The sequence below is a fragment of the Myxocyprinus asiaticus genome, chromosome 24, assembly GCF_019703515.2.
Source record: "Myxocyprinus asiaticus isolate MX2 ecotype Aquarium Trade chromosome 24, UBuf_Myxa_2, whole genome shotgun sequence".
Lineage (NCBI taxonomy): Eukaryota > Metazoa > Chordata > Actinopteri > Cypriniformes > Catostomidae > Myxocyprinus > Myxocyprinus asiaticus.
In genome coordinates this window covers 4,208,045-4,229,294 of record NC_059367.1, presented here as the reverse complement: position 1 = coordinate 4,229,294, position 21,250 = coordinate 4,208,045, and the positions used below count along the sequence as shown (strand labels likewise).

The 21,250-nt window shown below is 36.4% G+C and overlaps 1 protein-coding gene across 1 annotated transcript; it reads left to right on the top strand.

Annotated features, from left to right (window-relative positions):
• The first annotated feature begins 346 nt into the window (after positions 1–346).
• Positions 347–18,897, top strand: LOC127415312 (cell division control protein 45 homolog). The gene is made up of 18 exons (XM_051654021.1): positions 347–496; positions 3,150–3,209; positions 3,458–3,550; positions 3,784–3,921; positions 4,007–4,159; positions 4,317–4,375; positions 4,464–4,512; positions 4,899–4,960; positions 5,975–6,025; positions 6,145–6,264; positions 10,513–10,644; positions 11,066–11,164; positions 11,276–11,437; positions 11,993–12,131; positions 13,972–14,055; positions 14,316–14,434; positions 14,550–14,626; positions 18,389–18,897. The coding sequence occupies exons 1-18, from the start codon at positions 446–448 to the stop codon at positions 18,451–18,453; spliced, it is 1,713 nt and encodes a 570-aa protein (XP_051509981.1). The 5' UTR covers positions 347–445; the 3' UTR covers positions 18,454–18,897.
• The last annotated feature ends 2,353 nt before the right edge of the window (positions 18,898–21,250 follow it).

Here is a 21,250-nt window from a genome sequence, read left to right as displayed (position 1 = left end):
TAGTTCGAGCTTGGGTCCAGCCTCACTGCTCGGGTGCATTTGGATGTTGTATAAAATGTGTTATATGATTTTATCATGAACTTTAAAGTAAATGTATCATATTTATATATAAATTAAAAAATAATATGAGAATACCCGTGTTCTTTATTCTCTAAATTTGTACCGAGTTTTAACTCGCCCATGCGCTTTGCAACGTATCCGATTGGACCGAAGATCAGCCTCTGGTCGAATACCATTGGACAATTTGTCCATCTGTCACTCTTAATCGTGATTCTATTGGTTATTTCAGCAAGTCCGTACTAAATATTCAATGAGCAAATTTGGCGCCACAAATCAAACACGGAAATTCTGAGTTGAAAACAACAAGGGCAAGGGATTTTAAAACGCGAACACTCGGCTAAGTAATAGTTTTATATGTTTTAAGTTTATAAACTTGCATTTTAACATGTTTGTGACCGATATTCGAAAGGATTTTTATGATGTTGTCGTTAATCAGGTGAGTAAAACACACTTTTGCTCGTGTTTGGTTGCTTGAACAATTTAAGCCTAAATAATATTAATTATATGTAGCTACTACTATATAAAAGTACTACTAATAGGCCATATATCGTTAAATACTAGTGTTTTTATTAGTATATGTCATATAATATATGCTAATTTATAATGTATATGAGAATCATTGTTGGGTAAGTTACTCTAAAAAAGTCATGAATTACTAACTATTAATTACATCTTCTACAGTGTAATTAGATTATTGTGCTAATTACTCTGTCTGAAAAGTAATTACATTACTAATTACTTTCTAAAACCCTTATCAACATTGACCAGATGAAAAATACAAGGATAGAAATGAAATTGTTCTTTTAATTCTTTCAAATAAATCATATAAAATCAAATAAATTATTCATGAACTGGCCAAAGAATTTAAGGGGGCAGCGTTAAATTAGAAAACAACATATATTTTAACATTAGATGTAAAATTCCGATTTTAAATTCACTATTGATTTATATAAAGCCTATAGAGTATTTAACAATTACATCAGAAGTAACTAATTAAATTACTGAGAAATTAAGAGTAATCCCTTACTTTTTCAATGAAAAAGTAATTTAATTACAGTAATTAATTACTTAGTAATGCATTCGGTGCGACTGATTTGACGGCATTCCGGGCCGCGTCATCAGAGCATGCGCGAACCAGCTGGCTGGTGTTTTCACGGACATTTTCAACCTTTCCCTCTCTTTGTCTGTAGTCCCCACATGCTTTAAAACATCCACCATTGTGCCTGTTCCAAAGCAATCCAAAATAACTTGCTTAAATGACTGGCATCCTGTTGCTCTGACCCCCATCATCAGCAAATGCTTTGAGAGACTAATCAGAGATTACATCTGCTCTGTGCTGCCTCTCTCTCTTGACCCATTGCAGTTTGCTTACCGCAACAACCACTCCACTGATGATGCCATTGCATCTACAATACACACTGCTCTCTCCCACCTGGAAAAAAAGAACACTTATGTGAGAATGCTGTTTGTAGACTACAGCTCAGCATTCAACACCATAGTGCCCTCCAAGCTAGATGAGAAACTCTAGGGCTCTGGGCTTAAACAGCTCGCTGTGCAGCTGGATCCTGGACTTCCTGTCAAGCAGATGCCAGGTGGTTAGAATAGGCAGCAACATCGCCTCATCACTGACCCTCAACACTGGAGCCCTGCAGGGCTGTGTTCAGCCCACTCCTGTATTCCTTGTACACACATGACTATGTGGCAACACATAGCTCCAATGCCATCATTAAGTTTGCTGATGACACGACGGTGGTAGGTCTGATCACTGACAATGATGAAACAGCCTATAGAGAGGAGGTGCGCACTCTGACACACTGGTGTCAGGAGCACAACCTCTCCCTCAACGTCAGTAAGACAAAGGAGCTTGTGGTGGACTTCAGAAGAAAAGACAGAGAACACAGTCCCATCACCATCAATGGAGCACCAGTGGAGAGAGTCAGCAGCTTCAAGTTCCTGGGTGTCCACATCACTGAGGAACTCACATGGTCCATCCACACTGAAGTCGTTGTGAAGAAGGCTCATCAGCGCCTCTTCTTCCTGAGATGGCTGAGGAAGTTTGGAATGAACCGCCACATCCTCACACAGTTCTACACCTGCACCGTAGAGAGCATCCTGACTGGCTGCATCTCCGCCTGGTACGGCAATAGCACCGCCCACAACCGCAAAGCACTGCAAAGGGTGGTGCGAACTGCCAGACACATCATCGGAGGTGAGCTTCCCTCCCTCCCTCCAGGAAATATATACAAGGCGGTGTGTGAAAAAAGCTCGGAGGATCATCAGAGACTCCAGCCACCCGAGCCATGGGCTGTTCTCACTGCTACCATCAGGCAGGCGGTATCGCAGCATCAGAACCCGCACCAGCCGACTCCATGATAGCTTCTTCCCCCAAGCAATCAGACTTCTGAACTCTTGATCTCCCACGATCAAAATACATCAGCACTGCACTTTATTACCCTTACTCTTATATCTCACACCGGACTGTCATAAATTATATTATTATTATATTATATTCTCTCTTAACAACTGACTATCAACCGACAGCCTGAATGTCAATACAGTACAATACTGTACATTCTATATATATATATACTGTATATACCTTTTTTTTATTTTATTGAATGTGTATCTATATTGTGTATTGTATATTGTACAGTGTATGTTATTATTTGAATATTGTGTTGTGTGTAATTATGTGTATATTAGACTTTAAATTGTGCTGTGTTAATTTGATGTTATTGTAAATTGGTATATGTCTCATCACTGTCACGACTGCTATGTTGATCGAAACTGCACCCAAGAATTTCACACACCATTGCACTTGTGTATATGGCTGTGTGACAATAAAAGTGATTTGATTTGAGTACACCCAACACTGCTAATAGGCCTCATGTCGTTAAATACTAGTGTTTTAATGGTATATGTCATATAATATATGCTAATTTGTAATGGATATGAGGATACATTTTCTACGTTTGAACAACAGTTTTGCTGTTGAAATTGGGAATAGCACACTCTAATTCATACTACACACTTATTAATGAACTGACTTTATATTTTTGCTCTTTTTTTTCTTGTTTTTATATCTTTAGAGAGTGGCTTTGCTGGTGTCCCCTGACATTGATGGCCTCTGTGCATGTAAAGTGCTGCAGGTTAGTAATCTATAGATGCATACTGAGATATTTTATTGGTCATAAATGACAAAAACGGCAACATTGAACAAAGACGACAATGACATGAAATACGCAAAACTGCAGATTGTGGAAGAACATTAGTAAAAATGGTAAATTAATATATAAATAAATATTTGATGTACATATAGCCTAAAGCATGCATATAAATGATCATGACATACAGTTATCTACAGTTTAGTGTTTATTTCTATGTCCATTATGTTCAGGCTCTGTTTCACTGTGATCAAGTCCAGTACACACTGGTTCCTGTCATGGGATGGCAGGATTTGGGGACTGCATTTATGGAGCACAAAGAGCAGGTACTTTTAAACAATTTACATTGTCTGTACAGTTGCTTTGAATGGTAAAGATGGGTTTTTGTATGCCAGTTTTATGTCTCTGTTTCAAAACCTAGTTAACTGCCTACCTTGACAGCATTACTGGGTGTGTTTAAATGTGCCTAAGAAGCCAGGAAATGCTATATATCAACTATATACTGTAGACCGTTTCTTGTATTAAATGTGTGTTTGTCCTGGTTCCTTTCTGTTTCTAGTACCAGTATTTTGTTTTGATAAACTGTGGGGCAAATGTGGACCTGCTGGAGACCCTTCAGCCTGAGGAAGACTCTGTGTTCTTCATCTGTGATACGCATAGACCTGTTGATGTTGTCAATGTCTACAATGACACTCAGGTACAAGCATACATCAGCATTTTACCAAATATTCTGAATGATCTCTTGAACTGTAACATACATTTGCATCACATTACGTTGACAGATTAAGCTCCTGATAAAGCAAGATGATGATCTTGGCGTTCCATCCTACGATGACATCTTCCGTGATGATGAGGAAGAAGGTGACGGAAATGATTCTGGGAATGAGAGCGATGGCAGCACAGAGCCTTCTGGGAAACGGAGGCGTTATGACGAGGCATGTCTCCACCCACGCCCTGTCTGCCAGTGGTTTAACAGATAGTCACGCCCTAAACTAATGCTATTGGTTGACCCAATATTGCTTCGTCGAGCTAGATTCTTAAACAAACAGCAAACCTATTTGGCCGCTTTAATGTCTGCGGTTCTTGTTTCAGGGTGCATTGGAAAGGAGAATAGAGCGGCAACGGGCTCGACGTGAATGGGAAGCTCGCAGGTCATTATTTAACGAATGTCGAAATGCTCATTCCATGTTAAGATTGTCAGTGTATTGTAAAAACATTCAAGTTTGCTTGTGTTTGCAGGAGAGAGATTCTGTTTGACTATGAGCAATTTGAGTTCCATGGAACCTCCGTAAGTAACAATTTCTATAAAATAGAATCTTTGAAAAAATGTGTAGTCTTATGTTACAGTTATTTGTCTTATTTTAAATATTTGGCTCACTTTAATGCTAAAGAAGTACACACATTTTTATATCTTGCTGGCTAAGATAGTACTCTTATAATAGGGGGGTTACTATAATATCATGTGATCTTAACATCTCAAGGAAGTATTTTAGAATAGAACAGTTTTGTTTTTTAAGACCACTGATATGACTGAAGTCTAAAGTCTAGTTAAGTGCACCTTCTAAATAAGTGATGTCATTTACTTGGTAATACTGTTACTGATTATATAGCAAATAAGATACGTTTTCTTCAGAGTTTGTTGATGGGACTCTGTGTTTATTCTGTGATCAATAGGCAGCAATGGTGATGTTTGAGCTGGCCTGGGTAATGTCTAAAGACACCAAAGACATGCTGTGGTGAGGATAATTCTATGATAATATGGATATTAAAGAACATTAAAGGTCGACTTATCGTGGATTTTGCCAATACTGATAACTAAGGTGGTGGAAAAGGCAGACAACCAATTAATCGGCCGGTAGTTTTTAAAATAGATTGTAAAAATTCTCGTAGTCTTTCCTTACTATGACGGACACAATCATAGAGGCTGCAAGAGTCCAAAATGAACAGGTGCAGAAGGAATAAAAACTATTGGCAACTATCACCATTGATTTTTGTAGATAGTAGTTTCAAAAAGGCAGCTATCGGCATGATTAATCGGTAAAACCGATATATCGGTCTACCTTATAGACTATATGAAATCAAAAGGCTTTTCATTCATCCCTAATGGAAAAAATCTTTTAAATATTAGAGTTTGTTTGAAAAGGATACAAATATACACCTTTTATAGGGCTGTCACGGTTATGAAATTTGGCTGGCGAGTAATTGTCAAACAAATAATTGCGATTGCGATGATCAACGGACCCTTTTTACATATCTGTGTTTGGAGAGCGGAAGTAAACGCATAGCAGAGTAAACCTGAATGGCGGTGAATGGGAGACCACAGCAAATATAATATTTGCTTACCCATCTGCTCCAAAAGCAAAATAATCAACTATTACGCTTTCACAGCTTTTCAGAAGAAGGCAAAAATAGTGAGCGCTGTATAACAGCAGTAAGAAGAGACCAAATTTTCTGTCTCTCCCTCAGCAGCTATATTGGAATCCTCAATAAATTAAAAACTGTGTGTATGAACCCGCTATGACCATTACAAGATCGTTTAAAGTGAAGCCGATGCGTTTTGCACTCACTATCAAAGTTTATATTTTCGTGGAATTTTGGTGCGAAAAAGTTAATTTGAGAACTGTAATTGCTGTGTTATGGGTGCTTCTTAGACCAGTGAAAAGTAAAATTAATATATACAATCTGTCTCTCTTATTAGACTGCATGAATAGTTGATGATTTGCTTTCTGCACATCTAAAAACTTTGACAGGTGGAGCGTTATTGGACTGACTGATCAGTGGGTTCACGACAAAATTCCACAGTAAGAATCCCACTCTTAGCAGATATTCCCGACAATTTATTCAGAACATCTCATATTTTTCAATGATGTTTAAACCAATACATTTCAAAGTAAACTGCATGTCTGTCTGTGTCATACAGCATGAAATATGTGACGGACATCGCTACTCTGCAACGTCACGTGTCCCGACACAACCATAGAAATGAGGATGAAGAGAATTCGCTCTCCATCGACTGCATGAGGATCTCATTTGAATACGAGTATCCTGAACAGCATCATGTTGATTTTCTGTGTGAGTGTGTTCAAAAGGCAGTACTTGCATTCTGGACACTGCATCGTTGCTTAGTAGTACGTGAAAATGTTTATAGTATGAACCATTTAATGTTTCAAATGGAAGTATGCCACGGTGTCCCTTCACCTCATTACATTGCAGTGAGGGGTGTCCAGTTATCATCTCAATAGTATTGTTTTTATTGTTGAAATAATTATTTTGCTTTTTCAATACAATTATGTGTATTTAAAAAAAAAAAAAACTTTTGGGAGTCAAATTAAATAGTCATTATGTAGAAGATTAAAATCATGGATGATATTACAATTGTTCATTCATCACACTGAAAATAGAAGGTCAATTTATAATATGAAATAGTATGCAGAGTGCCCTGGTTGTATCATGCACGTTCTAGGAAAAAAACAAAAAGGTCACTAATGTATTCCTTACTATTTAAAAAAAATTAGTAGTAGGTAGTATGCCGCTCTGAACATTTGCATTCTGTACACTGTTAACGTGCCCTTTTTAATAAGAAAACAGTATGCAAAAAGTAGTATGCCACTCTGAACATTTGCATTCTGTACACTGTTAACGTGCCCTTTTTAATAAGAAAATAGTATGCATGCCACTCTGAACATTTGCATTCTGTACACTGTTAACGTGCCCTTTTTAAATAAGAAAATAGTATGCAAAAAAGTAGTATGCCTTTCTAAACATTTCCACTCTGCACTGTAAGCATGCCATTTTAAAAAAGAAAATGGTATCCAGGATGCTTAGTGTTCAAAATGGCATACTAACCATTTAATTAATAGTATGCAATAAGTAGTATGCCATTTTGAACATTTGCATTCTGTACACTGTTAACGTGCCCTTTTTAAATAAGAAAACGGTATGCAAAAAGTAGTATGCCGCTCTGAACATTTGCATTCTGTACACTGTTAACGTGCCCTTTTTAAATAAGAAAATAGTATGCAAGCCACTCTGAACATTTGCATTCTGTACACTGTTAACATGCCCTTTTTAAATAAGAAAATAGTATGCATGCCACTCTGAACATTTGCATTCTGTACACTGTTAATGTGCCCTTTTTAATAAGAAAACAGTATGCAAAAAGTAGTATGCCACTCTGAACATTTGCATTCTGTACACTGTTAACATGCCCTTTTTAAATAAGAAAATAGTATGCAAAAAGTAGTATGCCTTTCTAAACATTTGCATTCTGTACACTGTTAACGTGCCCTTTTTAATAAGAATATAGTATGCAAAAAGTAGTATGCCATTCTGAACATTTCCACTCTGCACTGTAAGCATGCCATTTTAAAAAAGAAAATGGTATCCAGGATGCTTACAGTGTTCAAAATGGCATACTAACCATTTAATTAATAGTATGCAATAAGTAGTATGCCATTTTGAACATTTGCATTCTGTACACTGTTAACGTGCCCTTTTTAAATAAGAAAACGGTATGCAAAAAGTAGTATGCCGCTCTGAACATTTGCATTCTGTACACTGTTAACGTGCCCTTTTTAAATAAGAAAATAGTATGCATGCCGCTCTGAACATTTGCATTCTGTACACTGTTAACGTGCCCTTTTTAAATAAGAAAATAGTATGCAAAAAGTAGTATGCCACTCTGAATATTTGCATTCTGTACACTGTTAATGTGCCCTTTTTAAATAAGAAAATAGTATGCATGCCACTCTGAACATTTGCATTCTGTACACTGTTAACATGCCCTTTTTAAATAAGAAAATAGTATGCAAAAAGTAGTATGCCACTCTGAATATTTGCATTCTGTACACTGTTAATGTGCCCTTTTTAAATAAGAAAATAGTATGCATGCCACTCTGAACATTTGCATTCTGTACACTGTTAACATGCCCTTTTAAATAAGAAAATAGTATGCATGCCACTCTGAATATTTGCATTCTGTACACTGTTAATGTGCCCTTTTTAATAAGAAAACGGTATGCAAAAAGTAGTATGCCGCTCTGAACATTTGCATTCTGTACACTGTTAACATGCCCTTTTTAAATAAGAAAATAGTATGCATGCCACTCTGAACATTTGCATTCTGTACACTGTTAACGTGCCCTTTTTAATAAGAAAACAGTATGCAAAAAGTAGTATGCCGCTCTGAACATTTGCATTCTGTACACTGTTAACATGCCCTTTTTAAATAAGAAAATAGTATGCAAAAAGTAGTATGCCACTCTGAATATTTGCATTCTGTACACTGTTAATGTGCCCTTTTTAAATAAGAAAATAGTATGCATGCCACTCTGAACATTTGCATTCTGTACACTGTTAACATGCCCTTTTTAAATAAGAAAATAGTATGCATGCCACTCTGAACATTTGCATTCTGTACACTGTTAACATGCCCTTTTTAAATAAGAAAACAGTATGCAAAAAGTAGTATGCCGCTCTGAACATTTGCATTCTGTACACTGTTAACGTGCCCTTTTTAAATAAGAAAATAGTATGCATGCCACTCTGAACATTTGCATTCTGTACACTGTTAACATGCCCTTTTTAAATAAGAAAATAGTATGCATGCCACTCTGAACATTTGCATTCTGTACACTGTTAACATGCCCTTTTTAAATAAGAAAATAGTATGCATGCCACTCTGAACATTTGCATTCTGTACACTGTTAATGTGCCCTTTTTAATAAGAAAACAGAATGCAAAAAGTAGTATGCCACTCTGAACATTTGCATTCTGTACACTGTTAACATGCCCTTTTTAAATAAGAAAATAGTATGCATGCCACTCTGAACATTTGCATTCTGTACACTGTTAACATGCCCTTTTTAAATAAGAAAATAGTATGCATGCCACTCTGAATATTTGCATTCTGTACACTGTTAATGTGCCCTTTTTAATAAGAAAACAGTATGCAAAAAGTAGTATGCCGCTCTGAACATTTGCATTCTGTACACTGTTAACGTGCCCTTTTTAAATAAGAAAATAGTATGCAAGCCACTCTGAACATTTGCATTCTGTACACTTAACATGCCCTTTTTAATAAGAAAATAGTATGCAAAAAGTAGTATGCCTTTCTAAACATTTGCATTCTGTACACTGTTAACGTGCCCTTTTTAATAAGAATATAGTATGCAAAAAGTAGTATGCCATTCTGAACATTTCCACTCTGCACTGTAAGCATGCCATTTTAAAAAAGAAAATGGTATCCAGGATGCTTACAGTGTTCAAAATGGCATACTAACCATTTAATTAATAGTATGCAATAAGTAGTATGCCATTTTGAACATTTGCATTCTGTACACTGTTAACGTGCCCTTTTTAATAAGAAAACGGTATGCAAAAAGTAGTATGCCGCTCTGAACATTTGCATTCTGTACACTGTTAACGTGCCCTTTTTAAATAAGAAAATAGTATGCATGCCACTCTGAACATTTGCATTCTGTACACTGTTAACGTGCCCTTTTTAAATAAGAAAATAGTATGCATGCCACTCTGAACATTTGCATTCTGTACACTGTTAACATGCCCTTTTTAAATAAGAAAATAGTATGCATGCCACTCTGAACATTTGCATTCTGTACACTGTTAATGTGCCCTTTTTAATAAGAAAACAGTATGCAAAAAGTAGTATGCCACTCTGAACATTTGCATTCTGTACACTGTTAACATGCCCTTTTTAAATAAGAAAATAGTATGCATGCCACTCTGAACATTTGCATTCTGTACACTGTTAACATGCCCTTTTTAAATAAGAAAATAGTATGCATGCCACTCTGAACATTTGCATTCTGTACACTGTTAACGTGCCCTTTTTAAATAAGAAAATAGTATGCAAGCCACTCTGAACATTTGCATTCTGTACACTTAACATGCCCTTTTTAAATAAGAAAACAGTATGCAAAAAGTAGTATACCGCTCTGAACATTTGCATTCTGTACACTGTTAACATGCCCTTTTTAAATAAGAAAGTAGTATGCCACTCTGAACATTTCCACTCTGCACTGTAAGCATGCCATTTTAAAAAAGAAAATAGTATCCAGGATGCTTAGTGTTCAAAATGGCATACTAACCATTTAATTAATAGTATGCAATAAGTAGTATGTCATTTTGAACATTTCTGTACACTGTAAACATTTTTCATACTATTTCCTGTATAAATAATAATAGGTAGTATGCAGTTCTGAATATGCCTTACAAAGAGTTGATGTGTATATCGAGTTGTGTTATGACCCTTGACCCTGTGCATCAGTCTGCGTTTGGTGTTGTATCAGCACTGGTCTCTGTATGAGAGCATCCGTAACTCCTGCTACACTTCCTGCAGCTTTAAAATCTGGTCTATGAATGGACAGAAGAAACTGCAGGAGTTCCTGGCAGACATGGGGTGAGTGGGTATTTCCTTTTAATACTCTTAAGTTTTGAATTAATGTGCACTAAAGCATTGGTTCAAGTATTACTGTTGGCAAACATATTCAGCCTATAGTGAGACTATAGATAAACTATATTAACTCTGCAAAAGAGTGGCTTATTAGTCAAAATAAATCTGTTTATTTAACATTGTTTTCTATCATATTGCTGATGTTATTTTACCATGGTTAAGGGGCTTTTGGACTAAGAATCTGAATTTCTACTAATAATCAGAATAATCAATTCTTACAAGTAATAAACTTAATTTCTGTAGCTGTTTGTATTATTTTAATGGTTTGCGTGGTCCCAGGTGTTTGCATATGAGCTGTTTAATACAGGACTCATTCAATCCTAGTTTAGAGCCAAACAATCCGTTTAATTATCTTTTTTCTCTTTAGTCTCCCACTCAAGCAGGTGCGTCAGAAGTTTAACTCCATGGATATGTCGATCAAAGAGAACCTGCGTGAAGTCATCGAGGAATCGGCCAATAAATTTGGGTGAGAGACAGAGTCAAATGAATATTTCTATTACATAGTAGTCAGTAAGAAAACATTCATTAGTGGTTTTAACTTCTGTTTAATCATTTATTTTACATTTTTCTTCCTCAGTATGAAAGATATTCGTGTTCAGACGTTCGGCGTACACTTTGGCTTTAAGAACAAATTTCTGGCCAGTGATGTAGTTCACGCCGCTGCCGCCCTCCTGGAGAACGTGGAGAAGGACGAAACGCCAACAGACAACTTCATCAAAGCTCTGGACTGTCTGTCCCGGTATGACAATGAATCTACAGAGTATCCATGATCATGGCAAATCTGGAAATGTCAGGGAATTTGGTTGTGGAAATGAATCAAATTCTATAGTGAATATGCATTTTTGCTCTGCAATTATAGTGTTGTCCCATGTGTGAGCGAGTCAGTCTATTGAATTGATTCTTTTCAGTGAATCAGTCGTTGAATCAGCTGTTTACAAATCATTAGTGAATCGGTCTGAAACATTCTTATCCAAAAGTCATGGAAATTAATTGTTTGAAAAGTGTGGGAACCCAGAGTCTAGAGAGACTGATGTTTGCCGTGCTGTCTCTGGACCAACTTTCTTGCATTTCAAAGAAAAGTTTAAATGGATTTGTAGTTTATTGATCCCAATTTGATTCGATTCCGATTCACAAGCTTGAATTCGAATCTGATTCATTTGTGTACATTTCTGTTATAATGTCCATTTTGCTTATGATAGAAATTCTTTCTCTGCTTGTTAATGCTGTCCTTCTAACTTTATTTATTTATTAAGAGCTTTTTAATTAATTACTGTTCTCATCCTTTGTTCTGCAGGAGTAATCTGGAGCGGTTGCATTTAGGTATCGATCTGGCGAAGAAGAAACTAAAGGCCATTCAGCAGACGGTGGCGAGCTGCATTTGCACAAACCTCATATTGTCACAGGGCCCTTTCCTTTACTGTCATTTAATGGAGGTTTGTAATCGAATATCTTAATTTAACATTATATAGAATCCAGCGTTGAAACTTTATGGAACCGCTGGCTCTATATTGCAAAGTAAGTTTATGCTTAAAACGTTAAAGTCCCCGGTTACATAAGTCAGGCCTATCAGGTATAATTTGAAAGCTTAAAATCTGAACTTTTCATAGAACATCATCACTTTTGCATTTGTTACATAAAAAACAAAATAAGCCCTGAAAACATCCGTGTCGCAAATAAGCGCCACCTAGAGGAAATGTGGTTAGAAATATTAATACGAATATAAAACTATTTCACATAGAACTTAAATAGATAATTCATATATCAAATGAAAGCTCTCATTCTTAGGAATGTAACTGTGCAGTTGATTTTGTTGCCCTAATAACAAAGTTAGAAAGATTTTCAAAAGAATCACAAATTGTTCTCTTAAGACATAATATACAAATGTCTCTATTATGCACCGATCACTGATGCTGTAAGCCCCAAGTAGCCACAAACTTTATATCTGCTTTTACCTTAGGTAGTGTTGTACTAAATGGGCCATTTTTTTAATTGTCTGTAAACTAGCTCGGCTGAATAATCCAATGTTATATCGTAGATGTCCAGAACAAAATATGGCAGGAAAAGCATGCTAAACAAATCATTGAAAAAATGTTGCCTACTGTTGATGATAAAATGCGGGGGAGGATCTCCACTTTGTAATGATACCTAGATTGAGCTTCTAGTCCACTCAGAGGCCGAGATATTTGATGAAACTATGGGGGTGGTGCATGAACTGAAAATTACGCCGGGTTCACTCATCCTCCGTGAGCGAGGCGGTCGCGTTGGACGTGCACATTGGCCGCGTCTCTTCCGCGAGAAACAGCAGTGCCTCTGCGCATAAAATTATCTATGGGGTCCTGCGCCTAATTTTTTCTTTAAGGTCATAATAAGCTGAGGTTATTGCTGCTTCAAGGACAACAGCGGGCAGTCGGGTGCACTGCATCTTTATCAGCACACTTGGTTGTGATTGGTTAATGTTGTGTACACCTATATACACAGAATAGCAAAAGGTCCGGCAGTTTATTAATTCTTTACTTTATCAAGTTATTTTATTCAGTTTACGTGCAGGTAGACATATCAATTGTAGTGTACTATAGGTTCGGTTTGGATGATTTTGATTTGCTTTTGTCTTTACAATAATATCCTGATTATTTTAGTGTTGCACCCAGAGCCGCTGAGCTCAGCGTGAGCCGTGTGGCAAAAATAGGCTCAACTATCCGCTCACAGCCGCTTCTGGGACGCTTCACCTCGCGACTCACGCTTGCGGTATAAAAGGTGTCATCTGTTAATATGGGCGGCAAAACAAGAAAGCACCGCTCACGCCCCACTGACGGAGGATGTGTGAACCCTGCGTTAGACTGAAAGGCTATGGACCAACACATCTGCAAGGGCTAAAATGTGACAGAGCGCCTCCTACATTTCAGATCTGCATATTCTGATGGATTCTTTTTTTATAGTACTTGCTGCCATCTAGTGAAATAAAAAGACTTTTTGCAGAGAGACGGGGTGAATAGAAACAGAATTACATGCTTAAGTTAGGACGACAATTTTTTACATTTTCTGTTCATCATAAGATTGTAAACACATGATTATTTATGAATAATTGGAGTGTTTTTATTTTATTTTATTTAGGGTTTTCTAAAAATGAGACCAGTTTTTTGCATAAAGTGAACTTTTAAAGTGAATTGTGAACAATTGCAGGCAGCAGCCCAAAAATGCTTTTTAAGTGAGTTTAAGTGTTTTATGTCTCGCTTACTGTTGTAATGTAAACAGAGAATGTTCTTCTGTCTGTAGGGAACACCAGACGTGAAGCTGTTCTCCAAACCTCTGGCACTGACTCTGCTTTGCAAATATCTGCTCAAAGCTTTCGTCTGCTCTGTAAGTATAATGAAAAATGCTCTTGCGTGCCTCTCAAGCTTTATGTCAAGGTTCTGTGATGCAGTCAGTAGATTCTGTGTTTTATGATCTTTAGTTTGACCGGATGGTTTAGATGCTTAATGCTCAACACTGAAAAAACAGTATTGGAGTTTGTGATGAACTGGGATGGATAAATCTGCCAGGTCACAAAAGGAATGTGGAGGTCAGCACCTGTACAGGTGTGACATGCCAGTTCTCACATGTATGTTTTTCTGTGTCAGACAAGAAATAAGCGTTGTAAAATCTTGCCGTTGATAATGGCCGCACCTCTCGATGTGGAAAAGGGAACTGTGATCGTCCTGGGAATTCCACCAGAGTCAGACACTTCCGACAAGAAAAAGTGAGTTTGTGGAATGTTTTGATACAGAGATGGTACAAGTACCCCTTCTACTTTTGTTCTCTGAAGTTTCAGCGTTTATTACAATACACTAAATGTAAGTATTTTCTTCCTCTAGTTTCTTTGGCAGGGCTTTTGAAAAGGCTGCTGAGAGCACCAGCTCCAGAACTCTGCATGATCATTTTGACACATCAAGTAAGTAACATCTTTCACAGTCATGGGCTGTGATGTCACAATCAGCACCTATATGAACCACAAGGGGGCAGAACAACCCAGAGCTTTAGTGAAATCTGTCTGCTGTTTCGACCAGTGGTTTGTGAGCATGTCAAGAGTTTTGATTAGGGTTGGGTATTGATTCTGATTTCAATTAGATATTGATTCATATGGGTATATTTCAGATATGATGCCCACATTCACAGCTAATGCTGTTCATTATACAGGGGACCTTCTAGCTAGGTACTTCTAAGAAAATATTAATTTTACAAATTATATTTTTGTTTTTCTTAATTTTGGTCCTATTTTAGCTTTTAGAAAATCTACAAATCCATGTATTCCTTCAATAAATATGATAGATATAGCATATTTAATATTTTGTTACTTTTTTGGTTTAATGCATAATTTAATTATTTACAACTATTTGTAGAAGTCATGCTAAAAATCGGTACTATCTCTTTAAGAGAACCGGTAGTTCTGTTAATGAGCTTATATTAATAAGAGCACTTGAGTGGCTTCTGTACCTCATTTGGCTATTCGTAATTAGAATTAACTTTTTTGTTTGTTTGTTTTTGGTTAACAACTGAGTGAAAAGATCAGAAGGGTATTAAATGAGACATTATTCAGTGCAGGGTTCGTACAAGGTGCTTGAAGTACTTGAATTTGGCTTTTTCAAATTGAAGTCCTGGAAAACCCTTAAATAGCCATTTTTACCAAGAGGTGCTTAAGTTCTTGAATTATAGAAAATCTTAAAATGCATTGCTTAAATAATTTAATAAATGAAATGTATTTATTTTCGTAAAAACACGATGACAGACCACTAGACCACTGCTGAAGCGAGCAGCGTATAGATGGCGCTGTCACGTGACACCTGTTACTTTTGGCAGCGCTGTTCAGAATGGACCAATCACAGTCAAGTGTTACTGGAGGATTTAAAAAAAATATATTTTCTAGATACTGCTGTGGAGGATTTAACGAGTATGAATCCTTGCAACTATCAGTTTTAATTACAATTTACTCTCCAGAGTGAAAAAACGAAATGAGATGTAAAATGTTCTGAGATCTGAATGCAGATGGAGGTCAATGGAGGACTCAGTTTTGTGAGCCGTCTAGCGCCCAATTGTGTAAAGAAAGATTTGTCTCACAAAACTGGTTATTTCTGACAACATTTGGGTCAATATCAAAATATGTTGACAAACATGTCCCTTGAATTTTTTAGTATGGATAAGCTTTCAAATAGCGAGGAAAAAAAATAAATAATTAAAAGGTATCATTCTATAACCTAACCTTTAATGATATGAAATGGATTGACTCTGTTTTGCAAATTAAGAAAATATATTTGAAATTGTTAATTAGTGCAAGGCCGAACAAGTGTGCAAAAAAGCTAAACAGAATTATTATTAATAATTTAAAAAGAATGTTTGTCACTTGATTTCATGGCAATGGTGTTTTTTTTTTTTTTATGTTTTACATTTTCAAATACAAAAAGTTGTAGACAATAATTAAGGTCAAAGTTCAGAGTGTGCTTAAATATGCATGTAGTGATTTTTTGCAGCATGTTAAAAAGTTATTCACATTTTAACTAATATTTTCACACACAAATATTTGGTGTGTACCCCAATGAACCCTCGAAATGTGGTGTTGTAACCCATTTAACCCTCATTAGTGTTATCTTAGTGTTGCTTTATTCATGAAACAAAATTAAATAAAAGAAAGAACAACAGTCAAGTTTTCCTTTATGAATAAAAATAATGTCAAAATGTTATAAAATGTTTACATCAGCGTTTATAGACAAACTGTACTGAGCGGATAATTTCTATATTTTGTAAATTGGAAAGTCAAAGATTTTTGAGAATGACCCATTTGCAGTTTGGGTCAGTTCCTCACATAAATCTGTTGTGTGACTTTAAAAAACATGAAACACAGCACATGAGTCATATGGACTACTGCTTACGGACACAGTTATGCACTTTTGGGAGTACACTACAATTGCACATCAATTTCATCATGAATGAACCAAGAATTGTTACTGAGAGAATATGTAGTTAAAGATGCACATTGTTGTACTTGTAATAAGTGGTGCTTTATTAAAAAAATTAACAATATGAATTAAATACTTTTATTTAAAATGAACAAATAAAGAATTAGTTTTAATGACATCTCGAGCACAGTCCTTGAAAACAAATAAAAATGTGCTTAAAGTCCTTGAATTTAACTTTGAAGCTTCTGTACAAACCCTGTCAATGACAAAAGGATTGCTTGGATCTCAACTCTGGACACACGTTAGACGGAACGAGACAAATTCAGTGTCAGTTCTCAACGCAATGAAAAGATGCAGAACTTTTAAAGATGCAGAAAGTCTAAATGGTTCACAAATCACGCTGAATGATTCATTAGCAAATTAGTCTGAATCAAAACAATTATATTAAACTATAATCTGACTTGAAAGCTTACTATAGTGCATATAACTCAATGTTTCTGGGTCAAAGGGAACGTATTTTTTTCTTTTTTTTTTTTAGATGATCTAATTGGTCAAAGATGGTTTTTAATCAGTTTTATTTGTTCATTACTACAGAATCTGTATTTTTTATTTTAGAGAATGGAATTGAACAACAAAAGTACAGCGCTTTCGGTGACTGGATTAAAGATGATCTGAGCCAATTTTGGCGAAATGTTTGTTCAAACTTCATAGGAGTACTGGGAGATTTGTTTGTGACGATACACCAAAGTTTTGGCAAGATAAAGCTCATTTCCTGTTTGCAGTCCTCCCTGTCTTATTCATTGAAGCACTGCATACAAATGGTTTGTTGTATATAAGTAAGGGATAATCTCCACGTTTGGGTCCTGACCACCCTAAAAGGGGTTTATTTTGCGCTAAAGACTTTCTGACTGTACATTATCCAGCTTATTACATGGCTACTTACCAAATAAATAAACCGATAGACTTAAAAACATTGATTGACGTTGAAATCACGTTATTATGTGAGAAGAGGCCGTGGAGTCTCCAGAAATGTCTGAATTCCACCTCCGGTTTGCGTCATTGAGTTTTGTTTTATATTGCGAAAATAACACAATGCTCATTATCTCACTTATTACATGACCACTTGCAAAATAAATAAATGAATGTGAAGTTAAATATTGAACTGACTTTGAAATTTAAGTTATGTGAGAAGACAACAGCAGACTTTCTAGCTGAATTACAGCTCCGGATTGCGCCGTCAATTTGTTGGTGTTTATTTTGTCAAAATGACCGTCTGACTGCTCATTATCCAGCTTATTACACGACTGCTTGCCAAATGAAAAAATGAACGTAAAATATTGATTTGAGATTATATTATTAAATCACTTACAGATATCACAGATATTCTGAAAATATCAGACCGTATTCTAGAGAGCCATAAAGTCTTTTGTTACTGAATAATTTGTTTTAACAAATGGAGCGTTTTAGTGTTCTATTAATAGTGCAGTATTAACACAGTTAGCATTTGTTCAACATGCACACTTACACAACACTCCTGTCTAACTGACACAAACACACATCGCTCTTCATATACTCATTTATTTCAGGATCTGTGGCAGTTTTCCCATGAATTTTATCAGTTTGGTGTCGAATATCTTCAGCTCTGCCAGACCCCAAAACACACGCGCACGCACACACATGCGTGTACCTCAGTCGACATATTCAATATAGGTCAAGTGAAGATGTGCTGCATTTAAAGCGTCTCTCTCTCTGTCTCTCTGCAGTAATTGAGCTAAAGATGGAGGATCGGGGCAAGTTTCTGGATGCGCTCATCACCCTGCTATCGTAAAGCCCCAGTGCATGCTTGTAATGATCGTCAAATTACCCACACAAATTCTGGACATGAACTGTGTGTGTGTGTGTGTGTGTGTGTAGGATTTCTCCTCAACTGGTTTGAGACCTCTTAAATACTTCATGCACACACTGTTTCTCCATGCATGGAATTTGACACCCCTTATGTAAACGTGAGGTTTGCCGTGTTCTCAGGCAGTTTGGTGCCAAATGCCTCCACAGAAGTTCGTCTTTTATGCCGCCTACAGCACTTCCTGAAGACATCAACATCAAACATGTTCCTCCGGGATCAGTTGATGTTTTGGTCATGTGGTGCCAGACATTCTGGAACTAAACTGAACTGTTTGTATCTGTACAGGCCTGATATCAGTGTTTTCTAGTGTTTTTGTGTTGTGTAATTTAGTATGTATGTGTGTGTATTTAAATAAATGCTTTTTATGATCTTTTGAATACTTGTCACATTTTTTAATTAGCAATTCAACAATGTTTTTCTTATCTTCATTAACTGTACTTTTAATCAAGGGAACCTGCGCAAAGTTCTTATTGGTGTGTTTATAACTGTCCATATCAATTTAAAAACTAAAGGAAATGCTTACAACTATTGCTTAAATTTATCATTAAAGAACATCGTCTTAAAGGAATGGTCTGAATTCAGTACAGGTTAAGCACAATCGATAGCATATGTGACAATACTGCAAAAAAAAAAAAAAAAAAATATATATATATATATATATATGTATATAACACGCAAAAATTATGGTTACAGTGTTATACTCACTGTAAAAAGTTAAGCCACAAGACTTAAACATGAAAGCAGTTTATTAACCTTATCTGTAATGTATAGCTATATCCTACATTATAACTTTGTCATGACCGGTGTTGGGTGTATTCTAATTGCGAAGTAATGAATTACTGTAATTACTTTTTAGTATAAAAAAGTAATCTGATTACAAGACTAGTTACTGACTTTCAATTAAGTTAATTACTTTGAAGTTTTTGGGTTATACATATTACTAATAATATATATGTAGAGTACTGTGATGAGGAGGAGGGTGGGGCTGGGCCTTGACTACGCACGCCCAGCCCCCAATCGGGCTAATCCGCTGAGGAGGGGGATAAGTGCAGTTCTGTAGGTTCATGCAATGCAAGTGGATTAGGTCCAACACTTTGAAGCTCCAAAAAGCACATAAATGCAGCATAAGGCTCCAGTGGTTTAATTCATATCTTCTGAAGCAATCTAATCAGTTTTGGGTGACAACAGACCAAAATGTATCTCCTTTTTCTCTATAAATCTTGACATCTGCTGTCTCCTTGGCCGTCTAGCACTCTGATCATGCCTAGAGACTACAATGGCAATATATAAACTGAAAAATGTGTTATATTTTGTTCTGTTCCCACCCAAAACTGATTGGAATTGCTGTAGAAGACATGGATTAAACCACATTAGTTTTATGGATTACTTTTATGCTGCATTTATGTGCTTTTTTAAGCTTCAAAGTTCTGGCCACCATTCACTTGCATTGTATGGACCAACAGAGCTGAGATAATCTTCTAAAAAGCTTTGTGTTCAGCAGAAGAAAGTAAGTCATACTGGGATGGCATGAGGGTGAGTAAATTATGAGAATTTTCATTTTTGGGTGAACTAGCCGTTTAAGTGTTAAATTGAGCAGAATTGTACAATGGCCTTGTCAGCAAAACTTTAGGTGCAGCATATTAAAGTCAAAATATCCATTTCAGTCATTGTGCACAGAAAACTGTATTCAGAACTACACTAAGGGATACATTTGAGAACGTGAGAAAAAGTAAACAGCAAAAAGAAGATAAGCAGTTGACTCAGGCTTTGATAATAACCTAAAATACATAAACACATCCACCCAGTCATTAGGGAAGAGGGCTTTTCCACAAATGTGGAAACGACTGTCCCAGTGCCATTAACTAAACCTTCAGTAAAAAGTGGCACAGCTTACCCCCATCTCCCCTACATACTCTGCAGTACATTAGTGTTCCATTCCGAACTTATCCATTGTCTTTCTCAGCCCCTGTCCGGCCAGACTCTCTTTACTAATAACGCTGGGTTTGCTGTTCTTTCCACTAAGCTGCTTTTCTGGAATGTAATGATGCACTGGTTAGGTGCACATCTATGCTCTAATTAACTAGTATCCTGTGGGAATACATCTCTGTTTTGATTTAAGACAACACTAGTGTATGTTTGAAAGAAAAACATAATTGTATGCAAGACACATCTGTTATTATGTTTATAACAGTGACTTGTAGTGATGTAAAAGCCGATAGCTGAGTACTTTCATGTCCTGGCATGTAGCTGCGCACTTGTTTTCTTGCTCACTGTTCTTGAATGGTTTGATCCCGTGAGGATTAACTGCTCTGGATAACCAGGAACAATAGAAGTCATCTCTGCATGGCAGTATCACACTGAGCTGCCTGCATGAGTGTGTGTGTGTGTGTGTGTGTTCATCAGTTTTTCAGGGTGGGCTTCATGCAATCAGACTCCAGAAAGTTCTTAAAAGCATAGGTTTTGCAGAGTTTCAAAGTTGAGCAGGAAAATCAGAAACAGCAAGGCTTTTGCTTCGTCTCATGTGAATCACAGATTGTATTAGCAGAGTGGGTTTATAATCGCTGACCTCATAATAGATAAAAAAGTTCATGTAAAAAAATATCTGCTTCTTTATAGCATAAAATACAAAGTTACATATATATAGCCTATGGATGTTTCTTCAACTTCGGGCACTTTTAGCACTGTGAACTTCAAGAAAGTAAAAAAATCACAGTTATTTTTT